Below are 14,626 nucleotides of genomic sequence, written 5' to 3' on the forward strand. Positions count from 1 at the left end.
GCATCGGAGAGCATTCGGTGGCCATGCTGAGTGAGCGGCATGAACCCAGCATATCGCGCCTTCGCCACGGACCCATTTTCGCACCACCGCACACTTAGATTAAGCTAAACGCTTCCGTAAAGGAAGCATGGGCGTTGATATTCCTGATGCTTCATCTTTTGCACAAAAAGTCCCTTGATTTCGTCGCTGCGAAAGGAGCCATCCGTCGCATTGTCTCCCGACTGCGCTTCACCACTCGTCGGCATCGCTATTCGACGATTCACACCAATGCTGCAATGGACGCTCCTTACGCACATGAATTACACATCGCTGAATTGGCCGTCCATCAAGCGTCGTTGCTTACTAAAAGGGTTCTCCAAGCCGTAGACAAGGGCTCATTATCCAAGAGCGACAAAACGCCCGTGACGGTGGCCGATTTCGGTTCGCAAGCTCTCCTCATCAGTGCGTTGCACCATGCATTCCCCAACGATGGCTTCATCGGCGAGGAAGATTCATCGGCGCTCCGCAGCAACTCAGAATTGCGAGAACGAGTTTGGGATCTGGTCAAGAGCACGACGCTCGAAGGGGACGATGCGACCACGTTGCATCACCCGGGCTCGGCGGACGAGATGATGGAAATGATCGATCTGGGAGTGAACGCCGCGCCCGACAGTCGAAGAACATGGGTGATGGACCCAATCGATGGGACCGAGGCGTTCCTCCGCGGCGAGCAATATGCCGTGGCGTTGGCTCTGCTGGTCGACGGGGTGCAGAAGGTCGCGGTCTTGGGATGCCCAAATCTGGTCCTCGACGACGGGCGGTTCTCCGAGACCGTGACGGATCGTGCGGGATATGGGTACCGTCTTTTTGCCGTCCAAGGACGCGGAGCGTTCATGCGCAAAATCAGCGATCGGAGTGACCCGGTGAAAGCCGTCAACCTCGCCGATCCGGAGGCAGATGCGTCAGTCAAGCGTCTGAGATTAAACCAAAATCTCCCGGTCCGGCCCAGATTCGTGGACTGGGAAGACAAGAGCATGGATGTGGTTCGCTGTCGAGCCGTGGCAAAGGAGCTGGACGGCACCTGGGTGCACACGTCCGCGTATGCGGCGCAACTAAAGTACGTGGTGATCGCGACCGGATGCGCCGATATCTTGACGCGCTACTTCAAGAGCCGAGACCGCAAATCGTTCATCTACGACCATGCCGGTGGCATTCTCGTGGCTGAAGAGGCCGGTGCCGTGGTCACGGACTTGGATGGAAAGAAGATTGATTTCACCACAGGACGGAGGCTTTCGGCGAACTATGGCTTTGCGGTTGCTGTGCCACTTTTACATGCAAAAGCAATAAGGGCTTTGAAAATTCAGTTCCAGGGGTGAAGGCGTCGATACCCGTACTTTCTGGCTTGTCAGAGTCGTCTCCTGAATGCGCAGCAATTCATACTGAGTGGAAGCTGGAATTGCAATCAGGGGAACTAGCCACAGGGTATTTGGCAATGAATTGGACTAGAGTGGCGTCTCCGGCGATTGAGAACACCGGTGCCACAATGGATCGATGGGTTTAGATAAGTCACTTATATGTGGAATGAGCGTACTCTTAGATGAGTTGTTAGAGTCTTAAGATAGTCATATCATAAACATCAGTAATACATTGAAGGTGCCACAGCAGATATCCATCCATAAGTGCCTTGAGTGTGAAATCCTCCCCCTAGATTCCTGGCGCCGAGTCCTGAATGACCAAAGAAACGCCCCAATTCCAGTCATATCGTCATCTTCTCCAATCGCTATACCCGCATATTGCAGTCACTTCTCCTCCTGGCTTCGCTAAGGACCTCATCAAATGTCCCGGTGACGAATGTCTTCAAAGCCGGAGAGAGATCCTGTCCTGGACCATTCAAAATCTCCATGAAGCGTTCGATCAGCTTTTCCAACCGCTTCAATTGGCTCAGGACCAGTTGCATCTTGATGCACTCCTCGTCTTGCTCATCGAGCGCGTAGCTGCCTAGTTTGACAGGTGTCCGCGTGGGACTCCGTCCTTGGCTGTGTAGTGAGCTCGACCTGCATCGAGTGGTATCCGGGCAGTTGCAGGCCGCGGAAGGTGAAGCTTGGTGGGTTTGGGTGATGCACTTGTAGGAATTCAGGAGCTTGGTTATGATGAGTGCAACGAGGAGGCTCCCTTCAGGATCCTTTTGGCACAGACACTTTAGGATTGAGGTAAGAGAGTCGAGAGCTTGTCGGTTGGAGTCGAGGATGCTGTCAATGGTGCGGAAGCCGCCTGCGGAGGCAGGAATGCTGGAAGGATCGTGTAGACTGAACAAGATAGTGAGGGCCTGGCTCATGCAGTGTTGCGAGCTTTGCCCCGAGGGTTGGATCTTCTCTAGCATGGAGAGCTTGGTGAAATGTTGTTGAATGCCTTCGGAAAATTCCATATTGTTCGAGGGCTGTGAGCTACATGCTGAAGCAGGCGTTGAAAAGCCATCGCCAATGGCGAAAGTGCTGGCTTCCGAAGCAGAGAAGTCGGAGAATGCATCTGATAAGGAGAAGTCGCTGTCCATGCTAAGATCTGATTCTAGCATGGCAGGAGGCGCCATGGTCGGGTCGGCGGAGAGGAGAAGAGGATGCTCAGGGATAGGAAATTTGTATGACGAATGGGAGGATGATGTTTCCGAAGGGGAAGGGGAGCTCGACTTGATATTGGCCTCATAGAAGTAGCTCTCGGCATTTGTAAAGTAGCCAGGCCTTGGGGTCTTGTCTTCAAGGTCACTCGAGGGAGTATCAGGGAGGACGCCAAGTTGGGCAGGGAGAACATTGAACAAAGATTGGCTTGCGTGATTGCTCCGGGCGCTCGCATCAGAGGCAATGGAGCTCGTGTGTGAGTGACCTGTAGTCGGAGCAGCGCTTGAAGGGGGGTGGTTATGGATTTGCTTCTTCTTCCCGGACCCTGCGGGCTTTCCTATCCGCCTTGATGGAGAGTAATTGCAAGCGATGCTCAGTTTCGAACACCTCGTGCACGCAGGTCTCTGCTGCCCACATTTGATCTTCGACTTGGAGCATGCATCGCATGATGCCCGAGTCTTCTTGGGCTTGCCCGAAGCTGTGGTGGGCTTCCCGATGGTATTGGGAGCTTCAAAGATGAAGCCGCTTTGAAACATGGTGACGATGTTGTGCAACAGAAGATAGTCGAAGATGGAGAGATCGATGAACTTGACTTTCGAGGCGTTCTTGCGATGTGCAAGAGCTGGATCTATATGTCTTTCCTATTCCTGTGTATCCCCCCTCTTTCCCACGTGCGGTTGCATTTTTAGGAGTCTTATGATTTTCGGACACGATACCTAAATTGTCCGGCGCCCGAGTTGGAAGGATGGAGATGACCCTGCAGCACCAACGACATGCCTACAAGCTGTTGTCGTTGGTAGAAACCATGCTCAGCCTCAACCTGACAGGGTGCTTCAACAATCTACACGAATTAGTTATTGGCACTGCAACGTCGAAATACGCACGTTTCGGAATATTTCGGTCGTATTCCACGATTTGCTTGAATACAAGGCTCTGCTGGGCTCATCCTCCACCGACCGTCACCGTTATCGTTGTCGCTGTCCAGTTGTTTGCATAGCGATTCATCGATTCATCAATTCATCTTCGACGGGCCGAATCATCTTCGGCAAGTTTTGCTCTTGAGCTTCCGGGAGCCAACGTACAGTATCACCAACCGAACACCGATCGACATGCTCCGGATTTCGTCAAGATGCGGCGAAGGATTCTGCCCTACGCATGGTTCATGCATGGAAGGGTTCCACGGCTAACAATAGCCAACGATAATAACGCAGTTAGAGAACGGCGGGAAATGATAGACCTTGTTGAAGCTGGCAGCTGGTTTCATGTGTCCTCTAGTCTGCATGTTGCGGGTCACGAGCTGGAGTGGGGGGGTTGGTTCGGAATCAAACCGAATCCGGGCTGAGTTTATTTGCGGAATTTCAGGGACCAGGAACACCGGAATGGTTCATATTACTGGGTGGCCATCTCGACCATGTTGTTGTGCAAGGCGTGAGCCTGTGAGTGAGATGGCAGACCGGAGAGAAAAAAGAGTGAGAGGCTGAGAGCTGAGTGGTGCACGATCGAGTAGGTTGGGTGGTTTGGTTGGCGTTAGTGGGGGGTTGGCATGGCAGGGAGTGCCTGTGTGGGTGCCTGGCGTGGGTGGCCTTGGGGAGTTGGGGCGAGGCTCCTGTGGTGCAAGTGTCAAGTTGCTAAAAGATCTGTGAAATGTCAATCATGATTCATGAATCATCCAGTGACTTGCTTCAGTTCGGACACTATCCGCCTTGTGCGTCGCTGTGTCGCGGCACCGCAATTAGTTGCCGCTGTAATCCCGCTCTTTCGCCGCTAAATCTCGGGGTTGGTGCGCTTGGCAGGCATCTCGAATTCCGTCGATCATCCACATTCCACTCCCGTATCGTCCGCGCCATGCATATCCATGCTTCTGACGAAATGATGCAGGCTGCTTGAACGAGAAAGGAAACGAACCGGAAGAAGGCCGCGTTGATCATGACTTTCGGACCCCAACCAATCCAGTGACCTCCGACTTCCGAGCTCTTTCCGATTGCAATGTCTGCGCGATATCGCTAAAGACATGGCTATTGCGGACGATAGGTAGTGAGGCAGATGAATGCGGAAATGACTTTGAACAGTTTGAAGGGACCAACACGGAGGACAGGGGGGATAAATTAAAAAGTACCTAGCCTGTATAGGCAACTGTGAATAGGCAAATTGCGACGCCGAAGCCAGATAAGATGATCGCTCTCATCGGTCTTTTCGCGAGTTGAAGTAGTATGGTTGTCGAGAAACGTGTTACTGTCACTCGGGCCTCAACGGTCCCTCTGGAGTGGACAGCCATCCAGGAGATGTTTGAAGTTGTATCTATCTTTGTAGAGATTGATGTTGTATCTGTCCTGTGGACGCTCATGTTGGATGTGTCTTCTATATGTTGCATATAACAGCCACTGTAGTTAGGCAACAGTGATGAAGCACCTATGTTGAATTCGAATACTCCTCTTTCTACGAAAGACTTCGTCAATGCTATCAACTGATGGAGACTTACCTGATATATGAACTCTCTGAATCGTCGATGCCCGCATCCTTCTTGGCATCCACAATTCCGATCCCGTGTAAAATCGCCGCTCATCGGGATCCGACTGAGACTCCGCTAGATCTTCATATAACAGGAGGATCATGACTCCCAAAAATGCAGCCCAGAGACACCGCATCCAAATCTCCACAGCTCATCATTTGCCAAGTTCAATCGTCTGTCGGATCCATCGACTATTGGATCCCCAAATAACCCCCCGTCTCCCTGCCCTTCAGTCTTCACTCGACGGACAAACCCAACATCACGCCAAGATGGACCACATGAACTTCATGTTCGGAATCATGAGGACAATGGATATGGCTAATCCTCCTTACACAACCTATGCACCTTGCACCACCCCCCCGGAGGCGCTCACTGCAGCACATGCGCAATCCGCTGAAACCAAAACGTCTGCCCATCGTGGCGAACAAAAGCGGGAAAATTCCCCTGTAGGGAGCCTGCGCAGGCGATTTCTGTCCCGGTCGTCGACCGCCAAATCTAATACGAGTTCAGACTCGGCGGCGGCACAGGATGGCTCTGTGAAGCCATCCTAGATTCGGGGATTCGGATCGTGAGACGAGGGGGTTGAGCATCTGATGGCGTCTTGTTTTGGAGTTCTTCGGTGCTTGGTGCTTAGTGCTCGGGGATCAAACAGTCGGACTGCGGACAATGCATAGCGGCGAATTCAACAGGTGATCTTGCAGATCGGTCTGCAGCCCTCTGTGTGGGACTGCATGTTCTCTAGATATTCTTGTTATCTATATCCATCGAGGTGAGACCATACATGAGTGGTTCTTGAAGATATGGACTTAGTATCATAGAGGCAAATCAATCATAAAGACTTGAGAATGGAGAAATGGAATGGGTTTGAACCGGGATCCGATATGCTGGGTTGACTGGTCGCCTATGCCACGTGGATAAACAAGCAACGGTGAGAGTGTATTTGCCCCTTCCTATAAATGCTCACAGACAGAAGACGAAACACCCGAGCCGTTGACGTACGAAACACAGAGTTGAGTGATCACTGAAACATTAGGCGTCCAGTCTATGACAGAGAGGCAAAAGTGGTGGACGACTGAAGTATCCAAGGGATTGATCTAGACCAGTTTTTTTAGCAAGCAAGCAGCAACTGCTAGATATCCGAGCCATGGACTGGCTACATGGTACATCTTTCGTGCGTATCTTTTCACTGCCATGATAGTCGTACCGATGCCGGCCATAGCCCATTCGGGGTCCGATTGAACACGGTAAAATCTAGGCGAGTCGACAGAAGTATTGTCCGAAAGAGATCTTACCTCTCCACATAACGAGGACCGTCCTTGTCCAGATACTGGCTATCCCATTAATCAATCCACAACATCACTGTAGAACCGCGATGACTTCCTTGTTTGGCGGCAAGAAGAAAACCCCCCGTCAAACGGTCGAGGAGATCTTCAAGCATAAAACAAATGAATGCACACCCAGAGTCCACGTGTGGAATTGTCTGGCCATGTCCTTGGCGGCTCCAAGTGTTCCTTGCTAAGGCGGTGCTTTATGTGGCCTATACACAAGATAAGTCCGAATGCGTCCGTGACTTCGTGGGCGGTATCTGGCACAACTCAATCATCACACGGAATCGAAGCATCGTCTATAGCTCCAAATTGCGCTTCAGAATATCCAAGCCTCTCCGACAAGGATCTCGGGTATCATATCATCTCTAGTAAGGTCATGTACGGGTCACAGCTGACCTCCAGTAGCTCACCTCCAGCATGGGGCGATGGTGGTGAGTGAGCTCGAGACATAAGGCGTCTCATCCCTCTATATAGCTCCGAAGATCAAAGCTCAAGCTATATCCTGGAGCTCTAGCTTTCCATGCACGGCGCCTGCTGTGCCTCGCTTGGTGACCTCATGAGCTTCGTGATATCATCGACTGGTGGCCGATCATGGCACCGGGCCGCGTCCCGCCATATAGACACCCCAGTTGTACTTGAAAGGTATATGACATGCTCATGGATGCTGTGGATCTTGCCCCAATTTGCATCCAACATGTTGATATGAGACTGTAAGTTCAGACACAATGCATCCTCTACAATAGAGGCAAATTCAAAATTATAAATCGGCCCTCAGCAGAAGGATCATAGGGTTCTGAAGATCGTTTCATGTCACTTGAATCAAGGCAACCAAGGATAGCGCATAGATGATTTGACTTAGAGGATATAGACTAAAGATTAAAAATGAAAACGCTCAGAAATGCGACATAGTGGTCGGGTTTGAAACGTCAACGAAAAGAGAGTCGAAACCACTTCCAGACTGCCACAGGCTATCAACACCAAAAATGGAGCAGGGGCAGTGCAATCCTAGTTGGGGAGATAATCTAGAAAGTGTAAGATGGTCTTATAGGTGGAGAACCTCTGATAATCAATACTCGGAGACCAAGACGAGGCCGGGAGTGGACCTCGACCGTTCGGGTGGGTTTCACTTCCGTTTATACTCGAAGAGATCGTCGTTCCAATGCTGGGGTACAGCTGGACCCTGGACGTTGACGCAGGGTAGCCGTTGTGACTAGATGCATGTTGATAATTGATATGCGGTACATCGTGAGCCGCGAGACCGATACGGACGAAAGCTGGGCGTCCGGGACTACTTGAAATTGCCGGGCCTCCCCACACCTCTGAAGTGGTCCTCAGAAATCATCCGAAGACTCCATCATGAGTCTGGGAGACGTACTCAGGTCGCTCCATGCAGATATACATGGGCAGATTGAGGCGGTACAGAGAATCTTGGCGGAGCTGGGGACCGGAAGTCGTCGGACGGCATATCCTACGCCGGAGCCAGAAAGCAGCAATCCTTCATCCCGCGTTCTCATCGTCGGCGCGGGAGTCGGCGGGCTTGCACTGGCACAAGGACTGAGAAGAGCCGGCGTGCAATTTCACGTCTTCGAACGTGACCTTCAACTTGCTACTCAACACAAATCGCATCGACTCCGCATCGATGCCGATGGCGTTAGCGCACTCAAAGAGATCTTGAGTCCGCAGTTGTGGACCAAGTTCGAACGGACGTGTGCGGGAACCACGATCCTCGAGACTGACATCGACGCAATAAGAGGAAAGCTCACTGGATCTCGGATAGGGAATCGAAAGGGCGGAGCAACGTATACGGCCGATCGGAACGTTCTCAAAGGGATTCTCTCTACCGGGGTCGACCAGAACATGACGTACGGAAAACATTTCATCGACTATAACTTCACAGACAAGGGAGTCGTGGTGAATTTCCTCGACGGGACTTCTGAAGAGGGTGCCATCTTAGTCGGTGCTGATGGGAAGGCATCTCGAGTTAGGGAGCAGTATTTGCCTAGCCATATCCCGATTAAAACGGACGGCTGCTGCATCAGCGGAAAAACTCCCTGGACAAACGACATTACGGAGCAATACCCAGGACGACCTACCAAGGGTATGACGTTCGTCATGGACGGAAGGTCGGCCTCCAGCGATCCTGGGGCATCGGCGGCGTCGTTCCTGGTGATCGAACCGATTCGATTTCGACGAAACAAATATCAAGATGAGGTTCCCAGAGATTATCTGTTCTGGGTGCTCGTCTGTATGAAAGGGAGCTTTGGGATTCCCGAAGACCAGTTCCTGACCATGCCTAATGAGGAAGCTGCCCAGCTGTGTCTTCAGGTCACACAAGACTGGAACCCCAAGATGCGAGCGGTCCTTGAGCATCAAGATGTCACCCAGACGTTCTCAATGCGACTGTCCACGATCGCTTCTGAGATCAAGCCTTGGCCCGCATCCGAACGTACCACCCTCGTCGGAGATGCTGTCCACTTCACCTCGCCCATCTCCAATGGTGGTGCTAACGCAGCTCTCCGAGACGCAGCAGAGCTGTCCAGGAAGTTGTCGCAGGAAGAGTTTTCGGTTCAGGCAATTGGGGAGTTTGAATCCCAGATGAGAGGCCGGGTTAAGAGGCAATTCCAGGCGAACAGCGGAATCATCAATCGAATGTCAGGGAGGATGCGGACTGCGGAGGCGAGTAGGAGTTGAGGCCATAGGTTACCTGTGAGCTGTCAACTTGGGATTTAACGAATGTCGTGATGGTTTTACGTACACTACCCGATAGCAATTGACATTCAACGTGTTATGACTATGTAGGTAAGATATGTGTCTCGCGATACTCCGTAGAGCGGATGCTGTTGTGACTTGTGAACTGAGATCATGTTGGATCTCAAGCGCATTCAGCCAATCAGACATCATAAAGTGCGACGACAGAAATGCATGTGCAATTGTGCAGGGATATGTTTTGATGCCTTAGTAGTATGTTCATCAGGGGGAAGAAATTGAGGACCGTTTCTTGGCATTCCCCCCAACGATCACCGCCATCACCACCACCACAGGCAGGCCCAATTCGCTCAAAAACAGCATAATATCAAAAAGAATACTCTTTTCCTAACTAGGCGACTACTAGAGGTATGTTTTGGTGAAATCTCCGCCGTCTTCTGGTTAAGGTCGTAAAAGCTGTGGTTGGGGGAATGCCAAGAAACGGTCCTCAATTTCTTCCCCCCGGAGGGTCCTTGTCTCCTCCGTCTATTTTCGGGCATCATCCTCAGGATTTCAGCTGAGTACAGCATTGAACACAGCCTGTGTGCAGTCATCTCATTGGTATGACAAGATCAGATCCGACTGTACTGATATGTAACCTGATCAAGATGTCAATTTGGTACATATTGCAGACTGCATGTGAGCCTTGTTGCCTAACTAACAATTAAAGCTTCATTTAGTTGCTCGTACCGAGAAAGGCAGGTGCGGACCTCCGCCAATCAGGATGGCGTGTGGTCATGCTGATAAAGCAGATGATTGGATGACTTAACAGGATGCTTGGCGTCGGCGTTCCGCCGCAGCGGCGCCGTCACGCGTTCCTGCCGTCGGATCGCTGGCATGTCTGTCGATCGATTTGTTCTTTCAACGTTCCACTCCATTTCACCATCTCCGTAGTCTACGCTCTCCAACGGGTTCCCGCAAGGTCCTTGGATCGATACCCATATATCGACCTCTTTAGAACCATGCCGCCCGTTGCCTAGTCGCTCGTTGTCTAGTCGCTCGTTGTGGATATTGCCGTCCTCGCAAAGAGGAAGACCCTTCTTTCGCTCCTCGCTCAGAGTTGGGACCGGCTGGGACTTCAGCTTCGACCTTCGAACCACCCGCCGAGCACTTCGCTTTTTCATTCTTGAACGACACCACCACGGAATTGCGCTGCCCAAGGAGCGGATTATATTGGACAGCTATGCTGTCTTCAAGATACAGGACCCCTATGCGAGCTGTGTGGATTGGTCTGGTCTTGTTTGCGACTAGCAAACTTTCGCTTGCGCAAACCGTAATCGATGCGTATGTTCTCCGTCTAGCTACCCTCTCATCATCGCCATAGTTCGCTTGCGCCGAAACTGACCAGATTTCTCCAGCTCGAAACTTCCCCAGTGCGCAGTGGACTGCGCCGCGCTCAACCAAGCCAATACGGGATGTGTACCACCATCCGCACCGGTGACTGACCAAGGGATCTATCAGAGCTGCATGTGCCAATCGACTTTTTTGGTCACTCTATATAGCACACCAGATGGCGTTTGCGATGCGGAGTGCACATCCTCGGGGGATAGACAGCGCCTGAAGGAGTGGTACGTCGGTCTATGTACCGGCGGCGTTGTTGTCACCCCGGCAGGGGGTAAACCAACAGCTACCACGAAGGGAGGACAGTCAACGAGTACTGCGGGTTCTCCCCAAAGTACAAAATCTGGTGTAAGCAATGCAGGGGTATCGGGGAGTGGCATCAATGAACCCCCCAAGACTTGGTAAGTCATCCGAGGCCCTAAGAACAGGCCCCGTGTGCATCATGCATCGAGTACAATCACTGACATGCTATCCAACAGGATTGCTGGCCATTGGCAATACGTCCTGATGCTGATCATCATATTCCTCGCCATGGTTTTCTTCACCGTCCTCGGCCTCTGGTTAAAGCGCCGCCATCGTCGCAAGCAGGACGCTCGACGCTCCAACGTCGCCGCCCCGGACGCCTCCTTTGTCACCACGAATCCGAACATGTCCACCATTTCCTATTCCCACTCCCCACGCGGCTCGGGTCTATTCCGCAACTCGGGCGGTAATATGACCTCCACCAGTGTGGTTGGCGTAGGTGGAACGGCACCTTCCGGTGCGATGGGGGCCGTTGGTCGCGCAGATAGTCGGAACGGGATGTACAGACATAGTGGCGGTGCTGGGAGTGGGACATGGGGCGGCATCGGTCGGCCGAGGGCCGGCACGGCGAATTCATCAACGTATCCGCCGATCACCAGTCCGCAGCTTATGCAAGCGCAGACTCGAGGTTACGAGTACCCTGATGTCGAGTCCGATCGAGGTCAGTCGCCGCCTCCGCACGGCTCATGGAGTAACACGAGTCGGGCCAAAGCGCGTAGCAAGGAGAAACTTGGAGACGATGCAATCACCGAAGTATATCAAGGTGAATCACCAGTAAGACATGAACGGAAAAAGAGGGACTTTGGTTAGGCAGTTGGGCATCGGGATAATGTTCTGGTCGGCGTTGACCGGACGGATTGGGATGTATGGTATTTCGACGATTTGGACATCACGACGATATGGCTAGGAATAGTTTTATTTAGGCATTGGGATAGAAGGATCTGAACAGGTCCCTCTCACAGAACCGAGGTGTAGGACACTTAGATTTTTAATATCTACAAATATCAAGGGTTCCGTGGATATTCTCGTCTCGCCTCTAAACTGATTCGTTCACTCGTGTCTGATGCCACAACAGCAACGCTTCGCATTTCACCAAGAATGAGTATACAATAGATGTAGGTAGGCTGCGATCTCGACTCTGCACTCATCTTGCAGCATTATTCTCTACTCCTGCTGAGTGAAGCTTTTTTGTATGCAGGGTCTCTGCTCTACCATCGAAGCATCGTAATCGTGAAGCCATAGCAGCCAGCCAGCTAATCCAGGAATACATAGTCAACCTTCGCTATAACGATTGAATCCGTACAGGCGAATCCAATCGTTATGACGCGGACATCGCTAAAACGAATTTTCTTGACAGCATTGATTGAGAATCCGTGCAGGGAATCTTATCGCTATAACGCGAATATCGCTATAGCGGTAATCGTTATAGCGGTGGTTGACTGTAATACATGGACGGCTAGACACCTGGGTTTACACATATCGTCCACAACGCCATACACTCGTTGTGTTTCCCTTGATCCCTTCCATGCAATCCATCGGTAACTCGCCCTGTGTCTTAACCCAGCATCGAAATCGAAAATGAACGAGCCATCGAAGGTTTATGCTGGCGGGGAGTCCATTCAAGATGGTATCATGGCCTCAGAAGATTTGATTTCAGATCACACTCTGCAAATAGCAGAGTCATTCTCTTCCTATCAATGGTAATGGGATTTCATCACAGGCCAATGTTGAGAGGAGAAAGGAGAATTTCATGGTGGGAAATTTCAGATACTTTGGTCAGCGAGAGGTCACATGCACGCCACGCCCGATCGGGGCTAGCGTCTCTCGGCGAAAATATTGAATATTTAACTTCATTCCGGGCCTCAACTTCTGTTTTTCCTCTTTGTGCGGCAGGCGTGATATATCATCTCCGTGTTACTTTTTCAGCCTACTTCAATGGTTCGTCAAGGTGTCGATCACGCCCTAGAGAGAAGCATTCATTGCTTGGTGATGCTGAAGTTTGAAGAATCAACTTTTTAATGGTTCATCGAACTTCAGGTACACCGGACATACTCGAGCAAATGATGTGGGAAGCTTGTGTACAAATGCAACCTTTCTGCAAGGCTCGATATATATGTAGTAAGCTTGATTTACACGGGGACAAGTGCTGTTGTCGCTGCATAAACCATGATCCCGTCAGATTCCGCCCATCTGGCGGTTAAGGACTAGGGATGATTGTGATGGTACATAATACATGTAATTCGGGGTGCATGCGAAGTTATCTATCCTCTCCGCTCATTCGTGATCCCCAATCTTCTCCAACTTCCCCATTTCCCTCTTCTCGCCCACGTCCCCAATGAACCGTATCCGGTCAATCCGCGTCCGCTCGCCATCACCGTCTCCATCGACGACAAACACCACAAGGCTTGACACATTCTGGAACTTGACATAGCGAAGCTCGAGCTTGGCCGTTCCGGTTTCCGGATCCCAATCTCCATCGCCGAGTTCAACGGCTTGTGTCGGGGTCATGTCTTCTCCCTCCTCGAACCCCAGATTGTGCGCGTGGTTGACGAAGATCCGTATCGTTCGTGGCCGCATGGGGATTTCATCGCTTCCTTCTGAGCTCGGCGGCAGCGAGGTGATATGTATTGAATGGACTTTGAGCGTCGAGTTGAACGGGACGTAGAGCATGAGCTGTGGGTCGATGTCGCTTTCAACCCAATCTTTTGAACTCCCCGCTTGCGATGAGCTGTCTTTCGATTTGCCTTTATTCAACGACGTCGGTGCCGATAGATCGAAAAGGGTCCGGGCGCCGCCAAATTCGCTATCGGCGTTCAAAAGATCCAACCCTCTGATGTCGACCTCCTCTGTGGCATCGGTGAACCCGCGAGGAATCGAGGAGCCTTTCCAAGAGCCTTCTTGTTTGCTGGTCGATGCGGAGGGCACTCCCACCGCAGGTTGCGGGACGTTTGCGGTCATCGTGTCGAACGCCGCTTGGAGTTCCTTCGCGTTTGCGCCTTGAACTCTAGCCACTTCTTCGCGATGGCGAATGAATATGAAGGTCGGCATCCTGATACACATAGATATTAGAGAGTGAGGAAGACCTAAGAGCATGGTCCCAGTTACTCACGACGTCACACCGTAAGCTTGAGCTATTCGGTCCTGGCGGTCAGTGTTGATCTTGGTAAAGCCGATAACCCTAGGCTGTGCGAGAGTTTGGGCCATTTGATCGTATATGGGAGCAATGGCTTTGCATGGACCACACCAGTCCGCGTAAACTGCAAGTCAAGTCAGTAAGAGATTCCGAGCAGCCAGGCGAGTAATAGGAAGGGCATCGTACAGTCCATTATGACCATCTGTGTGTTGTGAATGATTTCATGAAGCTGTACTTCCGACTCGACCTCGATAATCTTCGACATTTTGCATTCGTGGCTCTTCGCAGTATCGGTGACTTGTAAAGCAGTCGGTAATACGCTAGAAGCGGAATATCTGTCCAATCCAGCTGGCGATGTATGAACAGAACATGAAGCTGCTTGGACTGCGGACGGTTGGAGGGGTTGTTGATAGTTCACAGCCACAGATGATGCGCCACAGATACTGCCTTTAGATGATTGGTCAGTTTCTGATAGGCCTCTATCATGCCTGGAGGAACGAAGTTCCGTAAGGTCTGAGTGCCCCGCGAGGATCGAAATACTATGCACTTAAATCACATGACATTCACGTGAGTTTCACGTGATTTGTCCCACTTCAACCCCAACCTTCGTCGACTACCCAAAAGGTGTGCCCACTACCCGGGCAACTATACAAGAGTAGATGCGAACCGGCAAGCG

At 51.4% G+C, this 14,626-nt stretch overlaps 5 protein-coding genes across 5 annotated transcripts; 3 read left to right on the plus strand and 2 right to left on the minus strand.

Moving 5' to 3' along the window:
• Nucleotides 1-93: 93 nt before the first annotated feature.
• Nucleotides 94-1,643, plus strand: P152DRAFT_456039 (carbohydrate phosphatase). Its single transcript, XM_033678914.1, has one exon. It carries the CDS (start codon nucleotides 147-149, stop codon nucleotides 1,353-1,355), a length of 1,209 nt encoding a protein of 402 aa, XP_033536636.1. The 5' UTR covers nucleotides 94-146; the 3' UTR covers nucleotides 1,356-1,643.
• Nucleotides 1,558-3,402, minus strand: P152DRAFT_242021 (uncharacterized protein). Its single transcript, XM_033674630.1, has one exon. It carries the CDS (start codon nucleotides 3,125-3,127, stop codon nucleotides 1,760-1,762), a length of 1,368 nt encoding a protein of 455 aa, XP_033536637.1. The 5' UTR covers nucleotides 3,128-3,402; the 3' UTR covers nucleotides 1,558-1,759.
• Nucleotides 3,403-7,326: 3,924 nt separating this feature from the next.
• On the plus strand, nucleotides 7,327-9,213 carry P152DRAFT_242252 (FAD/NAD(P)-binding domain-containing protein). The gene has a single exon (XM_033674631.1). It carries the CDS (start codon nucleotides 7,785-7,787, stop codon nucleotides 9,117-9,119), a length of 1,335 nt encoding a protein of 444 aa, XP_033536638.1. The 5' UTR covers nucleotides 7,327-7,784; the 3' UTR covers nucleotides 9,120-9,213.
• A 1,042-nt stretch (nucleotides 9,214-10,255) lies between these two features.
• On the plus strand, nucleotides 10,256-11,849 carry P152DRAFT_242265 (uncharacterized protein). Its single transcript, XM_033674632.1, has 3 exons — nucleotides 10,256-10,457; nucleotides 10,532-10,915; nucleotides 10,994-11,849. Exons 1-3 carry the CDS (start codon nucleotides 10,357-10,359, stop codon nucleotides 11,625-11,627), a joined length of 1,119 nt encoding a protein of 372 aa, XP_033536639.1. The 5' UTR covers nucleotides 10,256-10,356; the 3' UTR covers nucleotides 11,628-11,849.
• A 1,029-nt stretch (nucleotides 11,850-12,878) lies between these two features.
• P152DRAFT_456043 (thioredoxin-like protein) lies at nucleotides 12,879-14,430 on the minus strand. Its single transcript, XM_033678915.1, has 3 exons — nucleotides 14,137-14,430; nucleotides 13,927-14,074; nucleotides 12,879-13,866 (listed from the first exon to the last, which is right to left on the minus strand). Exons 1-3 carry the CDS (start codon nucleotides 14,141-14,143, stop codon nucleotides 13,092-13,094), a joined length of 930 nt encoding a protein of 309 aa, XP_033536640.1. The 5' UTR covers nucleotides 14,144-14,430; the 3' UTR covers nucleotides 12,879-13,091.
• Between the last annotated feature and the right edge of the window lie 196 nt (nucleotides 14,431-14,626).

This window comes from Eremomyces bilateralis, assembly GCF_010015585.1.
Source record: "Eremomyces bilateralis CBS 781.70 unplaced genomic scaffold P152scaffold_4, whole genome shotgun sequence".
Lineage (NCBI taxonomy): Eukaryota > Fungi > Ascomycota > Dothideomycetes > Eremomycetales > Eremomycetaceae > Eremomyces > Eremomyces bilateralis.

Coding starts and splice junctions, on each gene's coding strand:
- P152DRAFT_456039 (XM_033678914.1), top strand. CDS start 147: ATGCTTCATCTTTTGCACAAAAAGTCCCTTGATTTCGTCGCTGCGAAA.
- P152DRAFT_242265 (XM_033674632.1), top strand. CDS start 10,357: ATGCTGTCTTCAAGATACAGGACCCCTATGCGAGCTGTGTGGATTGGT. Junction 10,458..10,531: donor GCGCAAACCGTAATCGATGC/GTATGTTCTCCG, acceptor AGATTTCTCCAG/CTCGAAACTTCCCCAGTGCG. Junction 10,916..10,993: donor AATGAACCCCCCAAGACTTG/GTAAGTCATCCG, acceptor GCTATCCAACAG/GATTGCTGGCCATTGGCAAT.
- P152DRAFT_242021 (XM_033674630.1), bottom strand. CDS start 3,127: ATGTTTCAAAGCGGCTTCATCTTTGAAGCTCCCAATACCATCGGGAAG.
- P152DRAFT_456043 (XM_033678915.1), bottom strand. Junction 13,867..13,926: donor CAAGCTTACGGTGTGACGTC/GTGAGTAACTGG, acceptor TATGTGTATCAG/GATGCCGACCTTCATATTCA.
- P152DRAFT_242252 (XM_033674631.1), top strand. CDS start 7,785: ATGAGTCTGGGAGACGTACTCAGGTCGCTCCATGCAGATATACATGGG.